This window comes from Aotus nancymaae, unplaced genomic scaffold (genome assembly GCF_030222135.1).
Source record: "Aotus nancymaae isolate 86718 unplaced genomic scaffold, 86718_ANA_hifiasm-v0.15.2.pri h1tg000014l, whole genome shotgun sequence".
NCBI lineage: Eukaryota > Metazoa > Chordata > Mammalia > Primates > Aotidae > Aotus > Aotus nancymaae.
This window is the reverse complement of record NW_026988425.1, coordinates 67,483,841-67,509,041: the sequence shown is the minus strand read 5'-3', so window position 1 is coordinate 67,509,041 and position 25,201 is coordinate 67,483,841. Positions and strand designations below refer to the sequence as shown.

The 25,201-nt window shown below is 37.1% G+C and overlaps 1 protein-coding gene across 4 annotated transcripts in view; it reads left to right on the top strand.

Moving 5' to 3' along the window:
* ANKRD31 (ankyrin repeat domain 31) overlaps window positions 1-25,201 on the top strand; it is a 139,163-nt gene that overhangs the window by 90,183 nt on the left and 23,779 nt on the right. For all 4 annotated transcript variants that reach the window (XM_064376056.1, XM_012462151.2, XM_021673218.2 and 1 more), the window contains 4 exons: window positions 552-639; window positions 5,352-5,448; window positions 6,743-7,733; window positions 14,313-14,453. In XM_064376056.1, the coding sequence (XP_064232126.1) occupies window positions 552-639; window positions 5,352-5,448; window positions 6,743-7,733; window positions 14,313-14,453 (1,317 nt within the window). The remainder of the gene's footprint in view (window positions 1-551; window positions 640-5,351; window positions 5,449-6,742; window positions 7,734-14,312; window positions 14,454-25,201) is intronic.

The following is a 25,201-nucleotide window of genomic DNA, read 5'->3' as shown; positions in this document are numbered from 1 at the left end:
ACTCCACAATTCACTTTTATAAGAAAGAGAAGGATCAGGGCAGAGTGAATTGAAAGCATTCCAGGCAGGAAGATTAGTATTGACAAGGGCATGTAAGAGTGGTATTAAGTCCCCTTTGTGAGTTTTTGAAAGCATTGTGTTTTGTATTTCTAAGACTACATATAAGATTTTAATCATACACAATGAGAGTCATATGGCCTTAAAGTGAACTTGTTATATATTATGTGCTGATTTGTTTACTTTTTCTCTTACACCTATAATTTAAACAGAAGTTAGTGAGAAATTATGATTTATTATATGATTGCTACTTTTACATTCTATTTTCCAGGAGATCTATATAATTCAAAATATATTTGTTTGCTTTTGTTCAAATCTGCAACATTTATATAGTTAAGCTTATACAAAGTATGAGTACATTTTGAGCACAAAGAGGAATGAGCATTTTTAGGAATACTTTCTTTAGTATTTTATTTACTCTGTGTTTGTCAATGGCATATCAGAGAGCATATCTACCCCTTTGTAATGAAGTTTCAAATATTTTAATCTGATAGCATCAGACCCTCAGTGCCATTCTACAAGATATAGAAGAAAAACAAGAAAATTTATTAGAGTTTGAAATAAGAAACCCTGAAGATGCAGGTAAATATAGACTCATACTCAAGTATATTTTCAGATACCCAAGGTCATCTTCTTCTTAAGGTACATGTTTATTTCAAAGCTCACAATGGCTGAAAAAGTGGTCTTCTGGATTTAAAGTGCTAGGAATTATTAATATCATTAAAAGTAGACTTAAAAAGTAAGTCTAAAGTAGACTTTTAATGACAGTTAAAAGACTTATTTTATCATAATGCAAACTAGTAGTTTGTTGTTAGATAAAAATACTTCTAGATGCAAATGTTGCATGAGTAATTTGAGAGACATTCAGAACCATCATCAGAGATAAGCTACTACCAGTGATATGTTTACATAATCCTATGACAGAAAACGTAAGATTGTGACTGGAGATGAGATTATGTTACCCTGTGGCTTGTCAGCTTCACCCAGCTATGGTAATCCTTAAAAGTAGATCAGAAATAGTGCAGCGGAAGGTGGTGCAGCAGTGACACAAGGAAAGCAAATCCTCATACTTTCAGAAGAGCACATATAACAGGTGGATGTCTTACTGCAAAGATATCTTCCTGTTTTCAAAACACTAAAGATTCAAAATAGCAAATTAGACTCTGATCCCTGACCTAATAATCTTAATTTCTCAAACTTCAGTGAATATGTGTAAGCCCTTGATGACTCACTATATATTTTTTGAGTTATGATTTGTAAGGTGGAAAGTAGTTCCTGATAAGTTCAGATCTGAATGTAAAAGTTAGTTAAAAGTAGTAGCTAAGGCTGGGTGCCATGGCTCAAGCCTGTAATCTTAGCACTTTGGGAGGCTGAGGTGGGCGGATTGCCTGAGCTCAGCCACCAGCCTGGGCAACACGGTGAAACCCCGTCTCTACTAAAACAAATACAAAAAATTAGCCAGGCATGGCAGCGTGTGCCTGTGGTCCCAGCTGCTCGGGAGGCTGAGGCAGGAGAATTGCTTGAACCTGGGAGGTGGAGGTTGCAGTGAGCCAAAATTGTGCCACTGCACTCCATCCTGGGTGACAGAGCAAGACTCTGTCTCAAAAAAATAAAAAGTAGTAGCTAAAAGTAAAGTACCTCATCAGCCTTTTGTGTAGCAGGATATAACTGTTTATCTCTTGTCCTAACTCATGTTTGTATAGCCTTTAAAAAAATCATCTCTTTTAAAATTTTACACATTCTACTTTTCATTCTGACCTAATGTGGTATATGTTATGTTTTGAGGAAACTAATATTAAATAATTCATACCCGCAACAAAAATGTACAGTTAGTATATTTATTTTATTTACTACTTGTAATGTCTTTTGCATCCGAGATGATTATTCCAAGTCTATAATTTTTTCATTATGAAAGACATACAGATATACTTGGAGAAATAGCAAAGAGAAAAATGCTAAAATTAGCTACTGTCCCAGCACAATATTTTGTTGTTTTGTTTCCAAGTCCCCCTCCCCACATTTTTTTTTGTCTAAGAACATAGTAATACAATTAGATCTCAATAAAACTGTTAAAAACATAGTTTTGATCATGTTAGATATGGTATTTTTGCATTCTTGTTTTCCCATAGTCTTCATTCTTAGTGTTCAATAAATGTTCCACAGTTTCCTAAATTTTTCCCTTTTTGTTGAACATTTGGATGGTTTCGAAGTTTTTGCTGTTCTTCTACAATATGTAGCTTTTTCTGGACTTATTATCTTCTTACAAAAGATTAACAGAATTGTAACTATTGGATCAAATTATATAAGCATTTTAAAGTCTTGATTTATATTGATAAATTATATTTTATATATGTAGTACTAATTTTCACTTTGGAAGTGAAAATGCTGGTGCCGCTAGCAGTGTACATGTTAGTGTTTTTGTGTGCACTGCTGGTAGCACCAGTATTTTCATTTTAAATAACCTTAGTAGTTTAATAAGAAAAATATGCCATATATTTTCATTTGCCATGTTGCTTATTAGTGGTACTTTTTCATTAGTTTTATTCCCTATTTTAAGAACTGACTGTTTCTATTCTTTGTTTATTCATGAAGTGGATCCTATTTATATAATACAGTTATTTACCCCCTTTCCACCATAACTGCTGCAAATACTTTTTCAGCCACTTGTCTTTTTCTTTGTAATGTGTGTCAGTTTTTCTTTAAATATATACAATTTCAATTCTGTATAGTAAAAATTCATCAGACTTTTTTTATTTTTTTGAATGCCTCTAAAATTAGGAACTTCTTCCCACCACTCCCAGATTTTGTAGTTTAATTTTATTCTGTTATAACCAATACATTGAATAATCATGATACCTTTATTTTTGTCTTACTGCCCTTAAGGAAGGAGAGATAAGGCAATGGGACCCTGGAGTTCTTGATGGTAACTAATTACTGACTGTGGTTAGCGCTGCCACTCTCTGGCAAGTGTTTAAAACTCAGTCTCTGGAGAGCAGTTTTCTAAGACTCTTCTGAAATTTCTCTATGGCCCATCATGCTGGAACTCTTATGATGTGGGCAGTACACATTGCCCTTTCCCTGTGCTGTCTCATTCTTTTCTCAGCTTCTATTTTTTTCTGATGGACCATCCTACACAGACTCTCACTTTCAGATGGAAGCCCTCATAGTCAGGGTCACAGGGCAGGTCTCACACCAAGTCCTCAGGTCTTTTGCACCTCAGGCCCACTGTTTAAAGGGAAGACAATTACTTCTCAGCTCAGCAGCAACTTGCTTTTGGCCTTGCTCTGGTAGCTCATCATTCTTCAAGGTCTCTAGGTGTTCAAGAAGGAAGCCAAATGCCAATTCATTGTCACCTCAGCTGAGAGTTTAGTTAAGTTCTCTAAATAATCTATGAGGAACAGCCCCCATTAGGCTTGCGGTAAAGGAGAGAAGCCCCTTTACCCCTTGTTCTTACTGCTGAGTATGCAGATTCCCACTCAGGTAAGCAACTGTTCTCTAAAGAAATCTCTTTTCAAACTCACCCTCCTCCACATCTGACACTTGTTATAGCTTTGATCTGGCTGAGGGATCTGAATAATGAGTCCCATTTTGTACATTTCTTTGAAAATTTTTCTTATAGAGGCCTTGCATTCACTTTGCTATCAGATATCAACTGAACTGCTTCAACTGAACTGAGGCAGAAAATTGCGATCATTAATGTTTTATATATTTTTCCCTAAGTATTTTAATATATAATTCATCTGAAATTTTTTTTTGTTTATAAGATAAATATGTTCCCCATCCCGTATTACTATCCCATTTACTCATCCCTATTTGTGGAATAATTTCTCTCATCCTCACTGTTTTGTAATGTCTAATCAAGTATTAAAATCTTATACATATTAGGATAATTGTAGATTCTTATTAATATATCATTGATTAATATCACCTTTGATAAAGAAGTGTGTGATACCAAATTATATGTAAAATATATTTCTGTTGTCTCTTAGGGAAACATACAGAATATTTTAAGTTACTGTGCCATGTTATTTTTACCTGTGGTTTAAAATTCAGTTGGAAAAGCTGGTATGACAGGCCATATAGACTTTTAATAAACAGTGTCAAATCTGCTGAACAAAGTTATATCTAAATTCTTATTGATTATACACGTTTTCTCCCTTTGTTAGCATATACATAATATTGTGAAACTAGTCCTTAGCCACAGCATTAGGGCAATAGAAACTACTCTGGGGACACTGACTCAATACTTATCCAGTCATTTGTCTGATTTGCCAAGAGAATTTCTGAAACAAATTCTACTTCGGAACCTTATGTCATTTTCTACCACAGATTTTCTTAAGTTACTTTATCCAGGAAAATGTGCATTGGTCCAAGAAATTAGGAAAACCTTTAAGAAACAAAGCCAAAAGTGAAAGGAATAACAAGTAGCTTAAAAGAATTAAAATATATGCATTTAACCCTTCCAGTTTCCTACTTGGGAATCTGGATTTGTACTTAACCCACATTTATGTATAAAACATGTGGATTTGTGATGGGGGAAAGGTCATTATGCCTTTACTTGGAAAGCAAAGGAAGAAAGTCAGGAAAATTTAAGTAATTATTGTAATGGTGGTTTGTAAGATCTACAGGTGACCTTAGGTTTCATATAGTACAGTGGAAATATTGTTGTAAGTGCAAAGAACAAGAACTGATAGCATGATTCTATTTTTTAAGTATATATAATGTATAATTATATGTAGTATAATTATTTTAAATAAATATATAACACACATTTTACACACACACATACACACACACCCTAAAGTATTAACAGTAATCTCATTTGTGGAATACATTAGAGGAAAAGCAGTGAGGTGAGTAGAGACACTCTTACATCTTTGTAAATATTTATATGGTTTGAAAAAATTTTACAATGTTAATGTATTACTTTGAAATTAAAAAAATAATAATTTTAACAGACAAAATATATTCCTTTACTACCTTCATTTCACAGGTAAGAAAGCTGACCATAGAAGTTACATGACTTATCTAGGCTCACGAAACTTAGTGGGACAGCAGGATTAGAACTCAGGCTGGCCTGCTCTTTTACAGTATTCTTACTTATACACTTCAAGGCATTTCCATAGATTGACATTGTTAAATAAGCCTTAATGGAGATATCTGGGCCATTAATATTGGGGAAGAGGGTACGGCATAATGGCTTTTTAAAATTAACAGTAGGGCTTGTTTCTGTATGACCAAATTTGACATTCACTGTCCGTTAGTTAGCTAACTTTTTATTGTCATGTTTCTAGAACAATACATTGAAAAGATGTTAAAGATAAAAGAGATTATGGGTAATGTGCTTGCCAAGCAGAAAGCAGAAAGGGATGATCTGGCTAAAAAATACAGGTGAGTAGAAAAAAAAAAAAAAAGAGTGCTTTTGAGTTTCTAGAATTTATCCATTTTAACTGCAATAGTTGTCTAGAAATTCTTAAGAATACAAACATTGCTTAGGACCAAAAAATGACTTTATGAGGTTGCCTAATCTGAAAATTATACTTCCCAGAAAGCTATTTTTCTACATTATTACTTGAAATAGTCAGAAAAGAACATTTCAATATCTGAAGTTGTCTACAATGGAGAATTTTATGAAAGCCTTTCTGGTTATGAATCTCACAGATAAATTTCTTTCCTTAGCACACTCAAATTTTCTACATTAAAAAATGTTTCTTTTTGCTGTCACAAATGTCCTAAGCAGTTAATCAGTTGATTAATTTTGTGTTTTATTGTATTTCTAAAATCTCAAGGTCCTTAAAGAGTTTTATCCTGATTATATTGGTTATATACCTGTACTCATATTTTGTTGTGAAAAACATGTTGTTGTTTTTTTTTGTTTAGACATTATTTTTTATTAGTTTTTAATTAACTTAGCTACTTATGTTCCCTATTCTTTACTCACATTCAATTTTCTAAATACGTCCTTATATGTCTTCTCTTATAATCATTTAATGTCTATTACATATTTAATTTTTTTCTGAACTTATTTAAAAAATCAGTTTTCTATTTTTATTTTTAATCCCCATTTTGCCTTCTTCTCCAGTGAATAGCTAACATAAGTTCAAAATACAATTACAGTAATTACTTGGGGAACTAACATTTCTCAGGTCTAGCTGAAGTATGATTATTCACAAAACAATCTTGTTCTTCCATAGCTAAGAGAACCTGAGTAGAACTTTCAAATTGTGCTTACTAATAAACAGGTAAGCAAGCCCCAAATTTAAAGAATGATGGCTCTCCTTAGCCACCAATTGCTACCTTCCAACCAAAGACTAATAGATATTTAGATAGATGACCCAAGTTTTGCTTGTCTTTTAGGGTTGATTCCTAATATATAATCTGGATAACCTTACTGTCACCTCCTTAAGAAATATATATAATCTGGATAACCTTACTGTCACCTCCTTAAGAAAAGGCACACTTACCTTAAATAAAGGAATCAGATTCCTCTCAAATGAAGTATTTTGCATCAACAGGCAGCAGGTGGTCAGATTTAAAAAATCAAAGGCAATAAACTGCAAGGTAGAGTTTTGTGTATTTTGAAGTGATTAAAATTTAGACAAAGTATCTTTAACCTCTAAATGACTGCATTAAAAAGTTTTCTGCTGTTACTACATTTTTTTTCTCTTTCTGTTTCTTCCTATAGGGTATCCATAGAGTCATTTAAGCATGGAGCCCTGAGAGAACAGTTGGCCAACTTGGCTACAAGACAGAAGAGCCTTTTAGCTGTGGCAAAAAAACAGAAAAAAATAAGCCTGAAAATTCAAAACTATAAGAATGTTACATCATTGTCTTGTCTTAGTTTAAGGAAGCTTCCACCCAGATCAGAAATCTTTAGTGAAAAGTACAGCCAAGAGCTCACTAGTCTGGAAAATTTAGAGCATCCCCAATCAGTTTCACTTTCTCCTGTTTGTGGAAGCATGCAGGAAACACAATTGTCTCTGGAAACTTGGAACTACAGCCAAAATACCAACATTTGTCTAAATTCAGAGGCAGTGATAAGGGGAGAATTTTCTGGAAATGAGATGAATTCTAAACAAAATATCAGTGATTGTACCTTGGATGGTTTATCAAAATCCAGACATTCAGATGGCACCAAGAAGATTAAATTATCATCCCACCCTGTTGCTTTTATTGGTCAAACAGAATATTCACAGAAAGAGAATGATCTTATATACGCTACAGACAAAGACCATGAATTCTATAGTCCTTCCCCAGTAATTGGCAAATTAAATATTTCAGAAACTGCAAGTATCCTTGCCAAAAGTGGTGCTCATCCATCAAATGTTATCTGTGATCAGGACCTTTCCAATTATGACCCTAAAAGAGGAAACAGGAAAACAACTTCCCAGGAACCACCTAGGGGGACATCAGAATCCCTGGCACATCAAGGGATTGCTGCCTCAGGCAGTGACACAGTGAATCAGATGAAACCGTATGTTAAAAAATCAGTTTCTGCTGTTCCACATGCAGATGACAGTCAGATCTCCTCTTCCTCTAGATCTGGGCAACAATATACTATAAAAAAGCTTTTAAGCTACAGTACAGCTCCTAAAAAGAAATGTGTTCAGATAAAAGATTTGATATTACTAGGAAGAATTAACCCAGGAAATAACATTCTGGAATTCAAAACACAGGTATTCTATGTTTTTTTCTCTAAAATCATGCAAATTTTGTAAATAAGTGAGTAAATGTTGCTGTCAAATAGTATAGACATTTAGCTCTGATTAGAGAAATGGGGTTTTGCTAGGCTTCCTGAATGGAGGGACACAACCATTGTATTCTAGCAAGTGAATTAATGTTTCTGGAATTGCCCTAATACATTTATTTTTACTTTATTTATTTTTTAATTTTTATTTTTATTTTAAGTTTCAGGGTACATGGGCAGGATGTGCAGGTTTGTTACATAAGTAAACATATGTCATGGTGGTTTGCTGCACCTGTCAACCCATCACCTAGATATTAAGCCCAGCATGCATTAGCTTTTTTTCCTAATGCTCTCCCTCCTCCCACCTCACTCCCCAAAAGGCCTAGTGTGTGTTGTTGCCTTCCATGTTTCCATGTGTTCTCATTGTTCAGCTCACACTTATAAGTGAGAACATGCAGCATTTGGTTTTCTGTTCCTGCATTAGTTTGCTGAGGATAATGGCTTCTAGCTTCATCTATGTCCCTGAAAAGGGCATGATCTCATTCCTTTTTATGGCTGCATAGTATCCCATGGTGTATATGTACCACATTTTCTTTTTTTTTGAGACGGAGTTTCGCTCTTGTTACCCAGACTGGAGTGCAATGGCGTGATCTCGGCTCACCGCAACCTCCACCTCCTGGGTTCAGGCCATTCTCCTGCCTCAGCCTCCTGAGTAGCTGGGATTACAGGCATGCGCCACTGTTCCCAGCTAATTTTTTGTACTTTTAGTAGAGACAGGGTTTCACCATGTTGACCAGGATGGTCTCTATCTCTTGACCTCATGATCCACCCACCTCAGCCTCCCAAAGTGCTGGGATTACAGGCGTGAGCCACTGCGCCCGGCCCACCACATTTTCTTTATCTGGTCTATCATCGATGGGCATTTGGATTGATTCCATGTCTTTGCTATTGTAAATAGTGCTGCAGTGACCATACACATGCATATATCTTTGTAATAGAATAATTTATATTCCTTTGGGCATATGCCCAGTAATAGGATTACTGGGTCAAATGGTATTTCTGGTTCTAGATCTTTGAGGAATTGCCACACTGTCTTCCACAATTGTTGAACTAATTTACATTCCCACCAACAGTATAAAAGCATTCCTATTTCTCTGCAACCTTGCCAGCATCAATTGTTCCTTGACTTTTTAATAATCACTATTCTGACTGGCATGAGATGGTATCTCCTTGTGGTTTTGATTTGCATTTCTCTAATTATCGGTAATGTTGAACTTTTTTTCATATTTGTTGGCCGCATCAATGTCCTCTTTAAACCTGACAAAAACAGGCAATGGAGAAAGAATTCCCTATTTAATGAATGGTGCTGGGAGAACTGGCTAGCCATATACAGACAATTGAAACTGGATCCCTTCCTTATACCTTATACAAAAATTAACTCAAGATGGATTAAAGACTTAAATATAAAAACCCTAGAAGAAAATCTAGGCAAACCATTTGGGACATAGGCACAGGTAAAGATTTTATGACAAAATCACCAAAAGCAATTGCAACAAAAGCCAAAATTGACAAATCGTATCTAATTAAACTACAGAGCGTCTGCACTGCAAAAGAAACTATCATTAGAGTGAACAGGCAACCTACAGAATGGGAGAAAATTTTTGCAATCTATCAATCTGACAAAGGTCTAATACCCAGAATCTACAAAGAACTTAAACAAATCTACAAGGAAAAAAAATGATCCTATTAAAAAGTAGGCAAAGGTCATGAACAGACAGACACTTCTCAAAAGAAGACATTCATCTGGCCAACAAACATACCAAAAAAAGCTCAACATCACTGATCATTAGAGAAATGTAAATCAAAACCACAATGAGATACCATCTCACTTTAGTCAGAATGATGATTATTAAAGTCAAGAAACAACAGATGCTGGTGAGGTTGGAGAAAAATAGGAATGCTTTTACACTGTTGGTGGGAATGCAAATTATTCCAGTTATTTAAAAATATCAGGCTTTTTGTAAGGCTTAGCTCATATCCTAGAGAATGTTCCACGTACAATTGAGAAGAATATATATTTTCCTGTTGTTAGGTGAAGTTTTCTATAGATGCCCTTTAAGTCTAATTGGTTTATAGTGCCCTGTTAAAGTCTTCTTTTTCCTCATTGATCGTCTGCCTGTTTGGTCTATATAGTAGTGCCCCCTTATCTGCAGGGGCTATGTTCCAAGAACCCTAGTGGATGCCTGAAACCACAGATCGTCCCAAACCCTATATGCTATGTTTTTTTCTATATATCCATACCCATGATAAAGTTTAACTTATAAATTAGGCACAGATTAATCATAACTAATAATAAAAGAAATGATTATAACAGTATGCTAGCATCACTACTGTTTAGCTTTGGGGATGTTTTAAAGTTAAATAAAGATTACTCACACACAAGCCTTGCAATCTAATAACGTAGATATCTACCAAGTGACTGATGGGCAGATAGCATATACAGTGTGAATACTCTTGACAAAAGGATGATTCACATCTTGGGCAGGATAGAGTGGGAAGGAGTGAGATTTCATCACACTACTGAGAAGATCATGCAATTTAAAATTTGTGAATTATTTCAGGAATTTCTTATTATATATGTTTGAACCACAGTTGACCATGGAAAGTGAAAGTGCAGATATGGGGACTACCATACGTTATTAAAAGTGGAATATTGAAGTCTTTTACTGTTGAACTATTTCTTGCTTCATTTGTGTTCATTTTTATTTCATGTATTTTCATTCTGTTTTGTGTTTTAAGTGCATGTGCTTATAATTGTTATATCTTCTGATGCATTGACCCTCTTAGTATTGTAAAATGTCCCCCAACATCTCTTGTAAACATTTCTCTTTTAAGGTCTAGTTTGTCTGATATTATATAGCCATTCCAGCTTTCTTGTGGCTGCTGTTTGCATGATATACTTTTTCTGTCCTCTTACTTTCAATTTACTTGTCTCCTTGAATCTAAAATCTGTCTCCTATATGCATTATATAGTTGGATCTTATTTTTTTAATCCAGTCTGATCAGCTCTGCCTTTTGATTAGGTTGTTTAATCCATTAACATTTCATATTGTTATTAATATTGTTGGATTTATGTCTCTGTTTTACTTTTTGTTTCAATATACCTCATGTCTTTTTATTCCTCTGTACTTCCTTTATTGCTTTGTTTTGCAATTGTCATAAAATTTCTTTAATGACTTTTTTCATCATATTTTTTGAGTTGTGCATGCAGTAGCTGCTCTAGGACTCAACATTTTTGCTATCAGAATCAGCTTCAGATTTATTATACTAACTTAATTCTAGTAAAATATATAAATGTTAATTCTGTAGAGCATTATTCCTTTTTCCCCTTTTTATGATATTATTGTATACATATTGTAAGTTTATAAACCCAACAACACATTGATATAATTATTGCTTTATAAAATGTTGTGACTTTTAAAGAAGCTGATAGAAGAAAGGAAAGCAATACATATTTATAGCTTTTGTTGTACCTACCTTCTTATTTATCCTTTCTGGATTGTTGCATTTGTTTTTGTAGATTTGAGTTACCATGTGGAGTCATTTCTTTAGCCCAATATAGCTTTGTTCCCACCTACCTCTTTTGTGCTGCTATTGGCAAACATATTACATTTCTATTAGTTATAGGCCCAGCACTAACTTCTGTATCTATTGTTTTTTATAATTGCTTTTTAAAATCTGTTGAGACAAAAGGAGAAGAAATATGCATTTATACTGTTTTTATAATACATAATTACTTTTACTTGTACTATATGTTTTTTGATATGGATTCATATTAGCCTATAGGGTCATTGGCTTTCAACCTGTAGAATTCCTTTATTATTTCTTAGACAGTAGATCTCTTAGCAACCAATTTTCTCAGTCTCTCAGAATGTCTTTATTTTGCCTTCATTTTTAAAAGATAGTTTTCCTAGATACAGGATTCTTAGTTAATAGTTTTTTTTTGTTATACCTGGAATATGTCATCCCACTGCCTCTGGCCTCCCTTGTTTGATAATAAGACAGCTGTTAATCTTCTTGAGGTTCCCTTGTAAATTATGAGTTATTTTTCTCCTGCTGCTTTTAATATTTTCTCCTCATCTTATGACTTTTGGCATTTTTACTATGTATCTGTGGATCTCTGCATTTATCCTACTTGAAAGTCATTGAGCCGGCCGGGCGCGGTGGCTCAAGCCTGTAATCCCAGCACTTTGGGAGGCCGAGGCGGGTGGATCACGAGGTCAAGAGATCGAGACCATCCTGGTCAACATGGTGAAACCCCGTCTCTACTAATACAAAAAATTAGCTGGGCACGGTGGCGCGTGCCTGTAATCCCAGCTACTCAGGAGGCTGAGGCAGGAGAATTGCCTGAACCCAGGAGGCGGAGGTTGCGGTGAGCCGAGATCGCGCCATTGCACTCCAGCCTGGGTATCAAGAGCGAAACTCCGTCTCAAAAAAAAAAAAAAAAAAAAAAAAAAAAAAAGAAAGTCATTGAGCCTCCTGAATGTGTAGATTAATGCTTTTCAATAAGTTTGGGAAGAAGGTGGTGGTGGTGGTGGTGGTGGTGGTTGTTGTTGTTGTTGTTGTTGTTGTTGTTATTGTTATTGTTGTTGAAGCAGAGTCTTGCTCTGTTACCCAGGCTGGAATGCAATGGTTTGATCTCAGCTCACTGCAACCTCCACCTCCCAAGTGTTCAAGTGATTCTTCTGCCTCAGCCTTCCAATTAGCTGGGATTATAGGCATCCACCACCACGCCGGCTAATTTTTGTATTTTTAGTAGAGACAGATTTCACCATGTTGGCCAGGCTGGTCTTAAACTCCCAACCTCAGGTGATCTGCCTGCTTCTCCCTCCCAAAGTGCTGGGATTACAGGCGTGAGTCACTGTGCCGGGCCAGCTTGGGAAATTTTTAGGCATCTATTTCTTCAGTATTTTTTCTGCATTTTGCTTTTCCTCTCCTTATGCATATATTGGTATGCTTAATGGTGTTCCATATTTCTCTGAGGCATTTTCATTTTCTCTTTTCTTTGTCTTGCATACTCTGTATCAGTGTCTTAAACTTTACTAATTATTTCTCTTGCCAGTTTAAATCTGTTGAGAGGAAGTGACTATTTTGTTTCAGTTATTTTACTTTCCAATTTTATAACTTCTATTTGGTTCTTTAAAAATTTTTTTTTTCTTTTTTATTGATATTCTGTATTCGACATGACCTTGTCATCATTCCTTCCTTAATGTCTTTAATTATGGTTTTCTTTAGTTTCTTGACCATATTTATAATAATTATTTTGAAGTCTTTGTTAAATCCAGTGCCTGGTCACTCTCATAGGCAGTTTCTCTTGCCTGTTTTTCCCCCAGTGTATGTGTCGTACTTTCCTGTTTCTGTGTATGTCTAATAATTTTTTATTAGAACTGAACATTTCAGACAATGCATTGTAGCAACTCTACCCTACCTTCTCTTAGACTTCTTATTGCTATTTGTTTGTTTAATTACTGGCTAGATTGTTTTAGTGAAGTCCCCACTTCAGTGCTAAACTTCCAGCGTTGAGCTTCAGGGACTAAAGCCTTGGCCACCTCTTTCCCTGACCTCCCTGACCACCCATGGCTCTTAAGCTCCACTTACTGCCCATTGACTGTTTTATTGTTTTCAACAATGTCCTAGGGGCACAGATTGCTCTACAGACTAATCCAAGCAAAGGTAAGCTCCTTTGAAGGGATAGTTCTTGAGGTCAGTGTTTGAAGTTTATTATGAACCTAGGAAAGCTCCTGCAAGCTCTTTTCCCAGTTGTCTCTTGTGAACTAGCCAGCCTACAGTTTAGCCTATGTCTCAGATGAATCTACCAGTCTACTCACAATTGCCTTTTACCACAACTTCTAGTTCTGATAGTGCCCTTGAGCTTGAACTTCTTCATGCTTTGTTGCAAACGAAGTTAGTTCCTTAGGGAGGCGATTAGGAGCTGTTTTAAGGCCTGCTTCTCTTCCCAGGTAGAATTTCTGAACCTCGGCCCTGGAGCTCAGGGTGGGGACAATGGTGATTTTTCGAGTGACACCCTTGCTTTAGGAGCTGAGCGTTCAGTAGAGGGGAGGTAGTAGCTTCCTGTCTTTTCAGCTTGCCTCTCCCAATGTGAAACCACCACCTTACAAGCCAAACAAGGGCAATTGATGAGAAATGCTGAAATTATGCCCCTCCCAGGAAGACAGCCCTATAACAGGGAGCCCTACAGTCTTGACTACAGCAATCTGGAGTGGAGTCTCCATTTCACAGGGCTGGGAGTGGGGAGGTAGAAAGCAGTCTTGGTTCAAATATCATCAACTCTCAACTTTTTAATCTGATTTTTGTAGGTTTTGTTGACTAGATGGTTCTTCATTTGCTGCATGCCCTTATGATCATTTCTAGATACATTAAAATATATGCAAAAATTTATCAGGTGTTAGGGTGTATCTAGTCCTTGTTACTTTGTCATGGACAGAAGCAAAAGTTCACATATTTCAACTATTTTTGACCCAAATTTTTGTTTTATTTTTCACTTCAGGAGACTACCCACAAAGCCAGTATTTTATTGAATGGTAAACTTAAGGTAGAAAGTGGTCACATTTATAAAAACCCAGTCACCTGGCTCAAGGATCTTCTGGGAGGCAACAGTTATGTGACCTGGAATTATGCCTGGAATAAGGTAGGTCATTCTTAAGTTTATCTTAAGGAAATCTGAAAGATCTCCAAACTAGTTTTGTCATCATATGTTCATTCTGTATATGCTACATGCATATCACAGAATGAACACATCACTTTCTCCCACAAGTCCTGTTTGCCAGAATTCCCCATGGGCATGGTTGCATAGCTGTCTGCACCTTCCCTTTCTTACTCCTTATCTAGTCTCCGAACTTTAGTGCCTTTAATCTTCCCATTTCATCTCTTGAGGGATTTTAGGTCTTTGTAACTCTATATGGAAAATTTGGAACCACTGGTGTATTGGTAACTTAGTTAATATATGTTATTATTCTAATGAAGTAAAGAAAAATCTGCTAAATACAAAAGAAATGGGCAAGAGGCCATAAGACCCACAGAAATTATCATGTATTTTTATGTTGGAACATGTCCTTATCCATGAATTGCTAGCTCTTCAAAATGAATTACTTTCGTTTAGACCTCCTAGACTTAGTAGCCTCCCTCTCAGTTCTGGCTTCTGAGTTATAGGCCCAGTAATGACATGTTCTTGAGGTCTAGTGTTCATCCACCTCCAGATGTTCATGGTACCACTTCAGAGACAGTCTTAAAATGATTCTTCAGAAAAGTGTGAATCTTCAGACATCTGCCATAACTGTTTCAGAGACTAGAAGATATGCTCAACCTCTGCTAACCATTACAGTAAACCTCAGTGTACCAGTAATAGGAGGCACAGCTTTCTCTCCTCTTTTCTGTTTAACCCAGGTCTGCCCATCCTCTTTGCCAGTCCCTGTTGCTCCCCAAAGTCTACATTCTGTGTCCCAGATTCTGCACCCCAACTCTGCATTCTGGTCTCCTAGACTTTGTTGGCAGGTGCATCTAGCACTGTTTCAGTTTCTTCACTTACGTCAGCACATTCTGGATTCTACCTGCTGTATAGTCTGTCTGACTTCTTATTTTCCTAAAGTTTGTTTTTATTTCCCTCTCCTGGAGTAATCAGGCCATATGCTTTCAGTTCTTCTTAGCCCCTTTGCCCAATCTTTTCCATGGATTCTTAATTCATATCTGATTGTTAGTGATTAACATCTTGCCCATGAAAATCCCTTTTTGTTGCAAGGTTTCTTAAACTTATGATAGATTATACTGCTCTGCTGAAACTGGGTCTTTGCTCACAGTACAGGTATCATACTGAATGCTGTAGCTTAGGTTCTTTTGAGCTCAACATGCCTATGACTCTGCCTATGCTACAGTGTGCCTGCTGATGACTCCATTTGCCTACTCTGTTTCTCCATGGGAACTACTGTTCTTTCCTGCCTTTGAACAGCTGGCTGTGACATCATTTGGCCTTACTCTGTACTAATACCTCATTTACATATCTCATTGCCGCTAGTATTTTCGCATAGCCATGTCAATTAGAATCGTACATTTAGCACCTATGTGATAGAGAAGCCACATGCAAATGTGGGTACTAAAATTAGGTCAATTCTCAGACATAACATATTCTTACAGATTATCTAAACAGGCTTATTTTATTTAGATTGTCCAAAAAATGAAAACAGAGTTTTAAAAATTACTGCAGGCACTGATGTACTTCTAGTAAATATCCCAAGCTGAGAAACATTACCCTAGTGATTTTCTTTGCAATATTTAAAAGGCTCTTTTAAAGTTTACCACAGAAACCTCTGCCTCTTCTTGTCTTGGAGTAACTCCTGAATTCAGTCACTTGTTGATGAAAGGAGCTTTTTGCTATGTGGGCAAATGTGAACATTTCTACTGACTAGTTCTGAGAGTGGTGGTGGGGGTATGGGACCAGGAGTGGTTGGTGGTCAGGCAAGGAATGCTAGAAAACTAGGTGTTGCCCTGCATCTGACAGAGCCAGTAGGTGCAGAGATGACTCAAACCTCCAACCCAAGCAGCTGATGCACAACTTTGCCAAGGAAATCCTGATGCTTACTCACAGAGGGTATCACTGACTTCTCTTCTGCAGCCTCCCAGCTGTTGGACAACATTCTGGTGTGGCAGAGTGATTTGCAGGTGGGAGGCAGAAGACCAAGCTAGTTCCTGGTTCTGCTCTTTATAAGTTATATTATCTGGGCAATGGTTTTCAATAACATTAGAATCACTTGAGGGCCTTTAGAAACTACTAGTGCCAGTAGACTCCAAGCCCATAGCTTCTGATCTAATAGTCTAGGTGGGGACCAAGTGGCAGTATTTTAAAAGGCATTCCAGGCAGTTCTAATGTGCAGCCTCAGTAAGAATGATTGATCTAGGTCAAGTCATTTAACCTTTCTGAACCTCAGCTTTCTTATACATAAAATAAGTAGAGCTAGGTGGTATCTAAAGACCCTTTCAACGTAGAGATTATGGAGCTTGAATAGCACTGTATGGTTTATAAATCAGTTTTACACAACAACTTTATGAGACAGAAAGATCAACCATTATTTCTGTTCATGGATGTGAAAACAAAGGTTTCGGAGGTTAAGTGACCTGATTTAACCTCGAGGCCAGCAAGAACCAGGACTAGAACCTGACCTTCTGATTCCCTGTACATTATTTTCTGTATCTATAATGTCACAAGAGAGGCACACATTCCTTTCATTAGAAACAGGTTGCCTTGAACTCAAAAGATCACACAGTATCATCTAGCCATCTTTATGAATGTATGCAAAGCCTTAGTCATGTGCAGCAACTATTGCCCACTTCCACAGGAAAAATGCCTTTTTGTGATACAATTACAGTATGAAAATCGTAAGAATCATAAGAATGGCAATGACGGTTTATTTTTGTAAATACTCAGCAGTGAATTACTGCAGATGAAACGTAGGCTGCTATTTTCAGCAGTGATTCAAGGAACACTAGACAGATCTCTTCTGCAAACATACTTCCCATCCGGACGCCTCACTGTATTTCCACCCTTTCCACTCCTTTGGATTTAGTGTTGACTTTTTTCTGTGGTTACACTCACCCCCTCCCCCCAACATACTTTTTAAGAAAAATTCCTCTCACAATCATGATTAGGAATATCAAGATATGGAAAGATTGGGGTGAGAGCGTAGAAACTGCTGGAAATGGTTCCTCTGGACAGACAGACAACCTCATTCAGTCAATTACACTCTCAATGTGTCCTAAACCTCCTATGAACCCACCTTCTACTCAGCTACATTTTAGAACAGAAAGAAGAAGGAAACGGTTAGAGATGTGGACCTCTTTTAAAAAAACGAATATCCAGGAGTTTTGAATCCTGAAAATATAAATAATGTGAAGGTCCTTTTCTTGCCTCTAGCTACACAGAGTGTTGGGAGTGTGAAAAAACAAGAGTCTGGAATGGTGAGGTTGGTACCGTGAGGGTGAGCTTCACCTGCATCATCAGTTCCATAGAAACAGCTTTTCCAAGGCAGTTTTTTCACTTTGAAACTACTTTCTGTCTTATACTCTGAATTCACAAAGAAATATTTTATTTGGGAAATATTTTTATTTTCTTAGTCACAATGTATTTTGTGTTACAATGAATTTAAAAGAAAACCTACAGTTTTTTATTGGTTTCTTTGCTCTTTTTCCACCCTGAGATAGAAAGCAATTATTCTTTCCTCCTTCTCCTCTTGGAGCAGTGAAACTTTGTTAAGACTGACTTTTTAAACCTTGTAATAGAATTAAAGTAGTCATTTGATCATCCATTAACAGATTTTTTTTTCTTTCTATTTGTTATTGTTGTTTTTGAGCCAGCGTCTCGCCCTGTTGCCCAGGCTGGAGTGCAATGGCCCAGTCTTGGCTCACTGCAGCCTCTGCCTCCTAGGTTCAAGTGATTCTCCTGCCACAGCCTCCCAAGTAGCTGGGACTATAGGTATGCACAACCATGCCCAGCTAATTTTTTTTAAATTTTATTATTATTTTTTAATTATACTTTAAATTCTGGGATACATGTGCAGAGCATGCAGGTTTGTTACATAGGTATACATATGCCATGGTGGTTTGCTGTGCCCATCAACCCATCATCTACCTTAGGTATTTCTCCTAATGCCATCCCTGCCCTAGCTCCCCAGCTCCTGACAGGCCCCAGTGTGTGATATTCCCCTCCTTGTGTCCATGTGTTCTCATTGTTCATCTTCCGCTTATGAGTGAGAACATGCAGTGTCTGGTTTTCTGTTCCTGTGTTAGTTTGCTGAGAATGATGGTTTGTAGCTTTATCCATGTCCTTGCAAAGGATATGAACGCATCCTTTTTATGGCTGCATAGTATTCCATGGTTTATATGTGCCACATTTTCTTTATCCAGTCTTATCTCTCAGCATTTGGGTTCATTCCAAGTCATTGCTATTGTGAACAGTGCTGCAATAAACATACATATGCATGTGTCTTTATAGTAGATTGATTTATAATGCTTTGAGTATATGCCCAGTAATGGGATTTCTGGGTTAAATGGTATTTCTGGTTCTAGATTCTTGAGGAATAGCCACACTGTCTTCCACAATGGTTGAACTAATTTACAATCCCACGAACACTGTAAAAGTGTCCCTATTTCTCCACATCCTCTCCAGCATCTGTTGTCTCCTGAGTTTTAATGATAGCCATTCTAACTGGAGTGAGATGGTATCTCATTGTGGTATCTAATGACCAGTGACGATGAACTTTTTTCATGCTTATTGGCCACATAAATGTCTTCTTTTGAGAAGTGTCTGTTTATATCCTCTGCCCACTTTTTGATGGGGTTGTTTGGTTTTTTTCTTGTAAATTCGTTTAAGTTCTTTGTAGATTCTGGATATTAGCCCTTTGTCAGATGGATAGATTGCAAAAATTTTCTCCCATTTTGTAGGTTGCTTGTTCACTGTGATGATAGTTTCTTTTGCTGTACAGTTCTTTAGTTTAATTAGATCCCATTTGTCAATTTTGGCTTTTGTTGCCATTGCTTTTGGTGTTTTAGTCATGAAGTCCTTGCCTATGCCTATGTCTTGAATGGTATTGCCTAGGTTTTTATGGTTTTAGGTCTTAACATTTAAATCTTTAATCTATCTTGAGTTAATGTTTATATAAGGTGTAAGGAAGAGGTCCAGTTTCAGTTTTCTGCATATGGCTAGCCAGTTTTCCCAGCACCATTTATTAGATAGAGAACCCTTCCTCATTGCTTGTTTTTGTCAGGTTTCTCAAAGATCAGATGGTTATAGATATGTGGAGTTATTTCTGAGGCCTCTGTTCTGTTCCATTGGTCTGTATATCTGTTTTTATACCAGTATCATGCTGTTTTGGTTACTGTAGCCTTGTAGTATAGTTTGAAGTCAGGTAGCATGGTGCTTCCAGTTTTTTTCTTTTTGCTTAGGATTGTCTTCGCTATATGGGCCCTTTTTGGTTCCATATAAAATTTAAAGTCATTTTTTTCTAATTCTGTGAAGAAAGGCAATGATGCTTGATAGGGATAGCATTGAATCTATAAATTAATTTAGGCAGTATGGCCATTTTGATGTTATTGATTCTTCCTAACCATGATCATGGAATGTTTTTCCATTTGTTTGTGTCCTCTCTTATTTCCTTGAGCAGTGGTTTGTAGTTATCCTTAAAGAGGTACTTTGCATCCCTTGTAAGTTATATACCTATGTATTTTATTCTCTTTGTAGCAGTTGTGAATGGGAGTTCACTCATGATTTAGCCCTCTATTATTGGTGTGTAGGAATGCTTGTGATTTTTGCACATTGATTTTGTATCCTGAGACTTTTCTGAAGTTGCTTATCAGGAGATTTTGGGCTGACACAATGGGATTTTCTAAATATACAGTCATGTCATTTGCAAACAGACAGTTTAACGTCCTTTCTTCCTATTTGAATACCCTTTCTTTCTTTCTCTTGCTTGATTGCCTTGGCCAGAACTTCCAATACTATGTTGAATAGGAGTGGTAAGAGAGGGCATTCTTTTCTTGTGCTAGTTTTCAAAGGGAATGCTTTCAGCTTTTGCCCATTCAGTATGATACTGGCTATGGGTTTGTCATAAATAGCTCTTATTATTTTGAGATACGTTCGTTCCATCAATACCTAGTTTATTTAGAGTTTTTAGCATGAAGCGGTGCTTAATTTTATCAAAGGCCTTTTCTGAACCTATTGAGATTATCATGTGGTTTTTGTCATTGGTTCTATTTTACGTGATGGATTATGTTTATTGATTTGTATATATTGAACCTGTAAGGTATATTGCCGAGTCAAAATGAGGAAACTGAGGCCAGTGTGAGAAAATGAGAATCCAATTTATTCAGCTCCCGGAAGAGGTTCTGTGGTCTGGGAAGGGGCCAGAGAAGTCTTGCTGGGCTTCTTAGGGCGTGGGGTTTTATAGGGAGTGGAGGTAATTGATTGGTCATTAGGGAAACAAAGAACAAACAGTTTTATTGGTGAGGGGGGTTGATTGATTATTAGGGAAACAAAGAGCAGACAGTTTTATTGGTCAGGGGAAGTGTTGATTGATTATTAGGGAAACAAAGAGCAGACAGTTTTATTGGTCAGGGGAAGTGTTGATTGATTATTAGGGAAACAAAGAGCAGACAGTTTTATTGGTCAGGGGAAGTTAAGGTGCCAATGGGGCGAGCTGTCATTGGTAGCCAGGCGGGGCTACTGGTGGGTTGACCAGCTGGGGAGGTCAATGTTAAGCTGCTGTTGGACAAATCTTTGATGGGCTTTTTAAATTTTGAAGGGGTCGAGTGAGGAATGCAGGAGTGGGTGTGTGGAGCCTGCATAGAGAAGCCTGATAGGAGTAGGTGTCTGGAATGATGACTTCATTATCCAGCACGGGGAGAGATAAGTGTGTCCATTTAGCTCCCGGTAAGGCAGCCGGCCTTACAGAACCAGCCTTGCATCCCAGGGATGAAGCCAACTTGATCGTGGTGGATAAGTTTTTTGATGTGCTGCTGGATTCAGTTTGCCAGTATTTTGCTGAGGATTTTTACATCAGGGTACATCAGGGATATTGGCCTTTTTTTGTTGTGTCTCTGCCAGGTTTTGGTATCTGGATGATGCTGGCCTCATAAAATGAGTTAGGGAGGATTCCCTCCTTGTCTATTGTTTGGAATCGTTTCAGAAGGAATGATACCAGCTCCTCTGTACCTCTGGTAGAATTTGGCTATGAATCCGTCTGGTCCTGGGCTTTTCTTTTGGTTGGTAGACTATTAATTACTGCCTCAATTTCAGAACTTGTTTTTGGTCTATTCAGGGATTTGACTTCTTCCTGGCTTAGTCTTGGAAGGGTGTTATGTGTCCAGGAATTTATCCATTTCTTCTAGATTTTCTAGTTTATTTGCATAGAGGTGTTTATAGTCTTTTCTGATGGTAGTTTGTATTTCTGTGGAATCAGTGGTGATACCCCCTTTATCATTTTTTATTATGTCTATTTGTATTTGATTCTTCTTTCTCTTTTTCTTTATTAGTCTGGCTAGCGGTCTATTTTGTTTTTTTTAAAAAAAAAAAAAACAGCTCCTGGATTCATTGATTTTTTTTTTTTTTTGACAAGTTTTTCAGATCTCTATCTCCTCCAGTTCTGCTCTGATCTGTTATTTCTTGTCTTCTGCTAGCTTTTGAATTTGTGTGCTCTTACTTCTCTAGTTCTTTTAATTGTGATGTTAGGGTGTCAACTGTAGATCTTTCCTGCTTTTTCCTGTGGGCATTTAATGCTGTCAGTTTCCCTCTAAACACTGCTTTAGCTGTGTCCCAGAGATTCTGGTACATTGTATCTTTGTTCTAATTGGTTTCAAAGAACTTACTTATTTCTGCAACAAATATGTTGTTATTTACCCAGTAGTCATTTGGGAGCAGGTTGTTCAGTTTCCATGTAGTTGTGCAGTTTTGAGTGAATTTCTTAATTCTGAGTTCTAATTTGATTGCACTGTGGTCTGAGAGACTGTTATGATTTCCATTCTTTTGCATGTGCTGAGGAATGTTTTACTTCTAATTATGTGGTCAGTTTTGGAATAAGTGCTATGTGGTGCTGAGAAGAATGTATATTCTGTTGATTTGTGGTGGAGAATTCTGTAGATGTCTATTAGGTTTGCTTGGTCCAGAGCTGAGTTCAAATCTTGAATATCCTTGTTAATTTTCTGTCTCATTGATGTCTAATATTGACAGTGGTGTATTAAAGTCTCCCACTATTATTGTGTTGGAGTCTAAGTCTCTTTGTAGTTCTCTAAGAACTTGCTTTATGAATCTGGATGCTCCTGTATTGGATGCATATATATTTAGGATCATTAGCTCTTCTTGTTGTTGCATTGATCTCTTTACCATTATGTAATGCCCTTCTTTGTCTCTTCTGATCTTTGTTGGTTTAAAGTCTGTTTTATCAGGGACTAGAATTGCAACTCCTGCCTTTCTTTTTTTTTTTCTTTCCATTTGCTTGGTAAATATTCCTCCATCCCTTTATTTTGAGCCTATGTGTGTCTTTGCACGTGAGATGGGTCTCCTGAATATAGCACACCAATGGGTCTTGACTCTTTATCCAAATTTGCCAGTCTATAATTTTTGTATTTTTAGTAGAGATGGAGTTTCACCATGTTGGCCAGGCTGGTCTAAAACTCTTGAACTCAGGTGATCTGCCTGCCTTGGCCTCTCAAAGTGCTGGGATTACAGGTGTGAGCCAGCATGCCTTGTCATCCACGAACAAATTTCTATTAGTCAATATCAACAAATGGTTTTTCTGAAGACGTATGAAAAATGGGCTTATACTGTCAAATAAAATGGAGTCCCAGAGGGATATATATGCAAAGGCAGGTTATGTTTCTTTTTTGATGCATATTAGTACATAAGATGTAGAGAAACATTTATTATGGCAATTAATAATGACAATACTGCACTTTATTTCTTCCAAAGACTTCACCAAAATAAAGTTGATTAAGAATTTCACTTGGCTCAGTAACTACATTTCCAGAATACTGGCTGGCTGTTTTCCTCAAACATATATGTGTGTGTGTATACACAAACACACACATACACATACACACACACACATATATTCCACACTCCCTACTTTTTCCCTAAGTATATAATATTGGAGAATCAGCATAGATTAATTTCTAAAAAATAATAGAGCTTTTGCTGTAAGAGCTTGAGGGAAAGTATCAGTGGCCTTAGGACAAAGCACCTCCCCGCCAGTTCTACCTTTAAGCAAAGCAAGAGCACAACAACCTACAGATATCCTCACAGAACATGCCTTCCACTAAGCTCCATCTCTCATACCTGTTCTCATCTGGCATCCCATCAGCTCCCCTTCATCAAAATGGGTTTTGGGTGGTGAAGTTACTAAGATCACTGGAGGCTATGTTGTCCAAAAGCCTAAGAACTTAGCCTCCAGCTCTTCCTACCATGCCTCTGTCAGTGTAGGCATATGAGCTAGATTTGAATCCAGAAAGATTTAGTTCAGGATTCAGAGATTGAGTCATTATGCAAATGTAATGACTGCTCTTACGCTTTAGCCAACTGGAGGTTTTTCACAGACACTAATATGAAATGCAGTTTCTAGAAGTAATCTCGTGTCTGTTCATTCTGAGATCTGTTCATTAACCTGTTCAATAAATCACTCCTACCTAGTGGAAAATGGATTTTTAACTCAGTGGATTTTCTTAAAACTGTGTTCTTTGTCTGAATTACTCCCAGTGGAATGTATAAGTCATGTCATATTGCACAGCACTAACTAATAAAAATATTTTTAAATTCTGAGATATAGGTGAGAACATACTGAGCTTGTACTTTGATGGGTATATGAGATGTGCTGGACATTGTCAGGGCATAACACATACAAAATCTATTTTTTCCAATAACTGGTTGTTTGGAGAACCGACAAATGGCATTCAGGGGCCTCTCCTCTACTTCTTTCTACAGCAAGTGAGAAGGGATTGACACATTGGGTAGGCCAGGTCTGTTCCATTTTCATTGCCAGGCTTTCTTTGGTGATACGATTGAATCCAAAGCGTATCTGTACCTTTTAAGATCCCCTAGACCTTTCTCACTCTGTTCAATTTAACAATTATTGAGTACTCTGAATGTGCTAGACAGTATGCCAGATGCTTTTCATGCATTATCTCTTTTAATACAACAATTTAATAAGCTGGAGGCACTCATTTTACAAACACACAAATTAAGGCTTAGAGAATTTGAGAATCTTGCTCAAAGTTGGGACTTCACAGCCAAGTGTGGTGGCTTATGCCTGTAATCCCAGCACTTTGGGAGGCCGAGGCAGGTAGATGACTTGAGGTCAGGAGCTCAAGACCAGCCTGGCCAACATGGCAAAACCCTGTATCTACCAAAAATACAAAAATTAGCCAGGAGTAGTGGCGCATACCTGTAATTCCAGCTACTAGAAAGGTTAAGACACAAGAGGCTGAGACATGGGAGGCTGAGGCACAAATATTGCTTGAACTCGGGAGGCAGAGGTTGTAGTGAGCAAAGATCATGTCAGTGCACTCCAGCCTGGGTGACAGAGTGAGAGTCTCTCAAATAAAAAAAGAGAAAAAAAGAGTCAGGACTTCAGAGTCTTTTATCTAGTATTATCAGGCACTCTGTGAAGGGCTGAGAGTATACAAATGAGTATGATATAGACCCTTTCCTCAAGTAGCATATGGTTTAATAGAAACAGACGTATTAAAACATAATTTCATTTAAATGAGATAAGTACCATGACAGAAATATGAGCAAAGAAGTTTTGGAAAGGTAGAGGGGGATCATTACTTGAACTTAGAGCTTATAGGGAGGCATCCTGGAGGAAGGGATGTTCAAGTTGAATCTTGCTGCTTTGCCCACAGTGA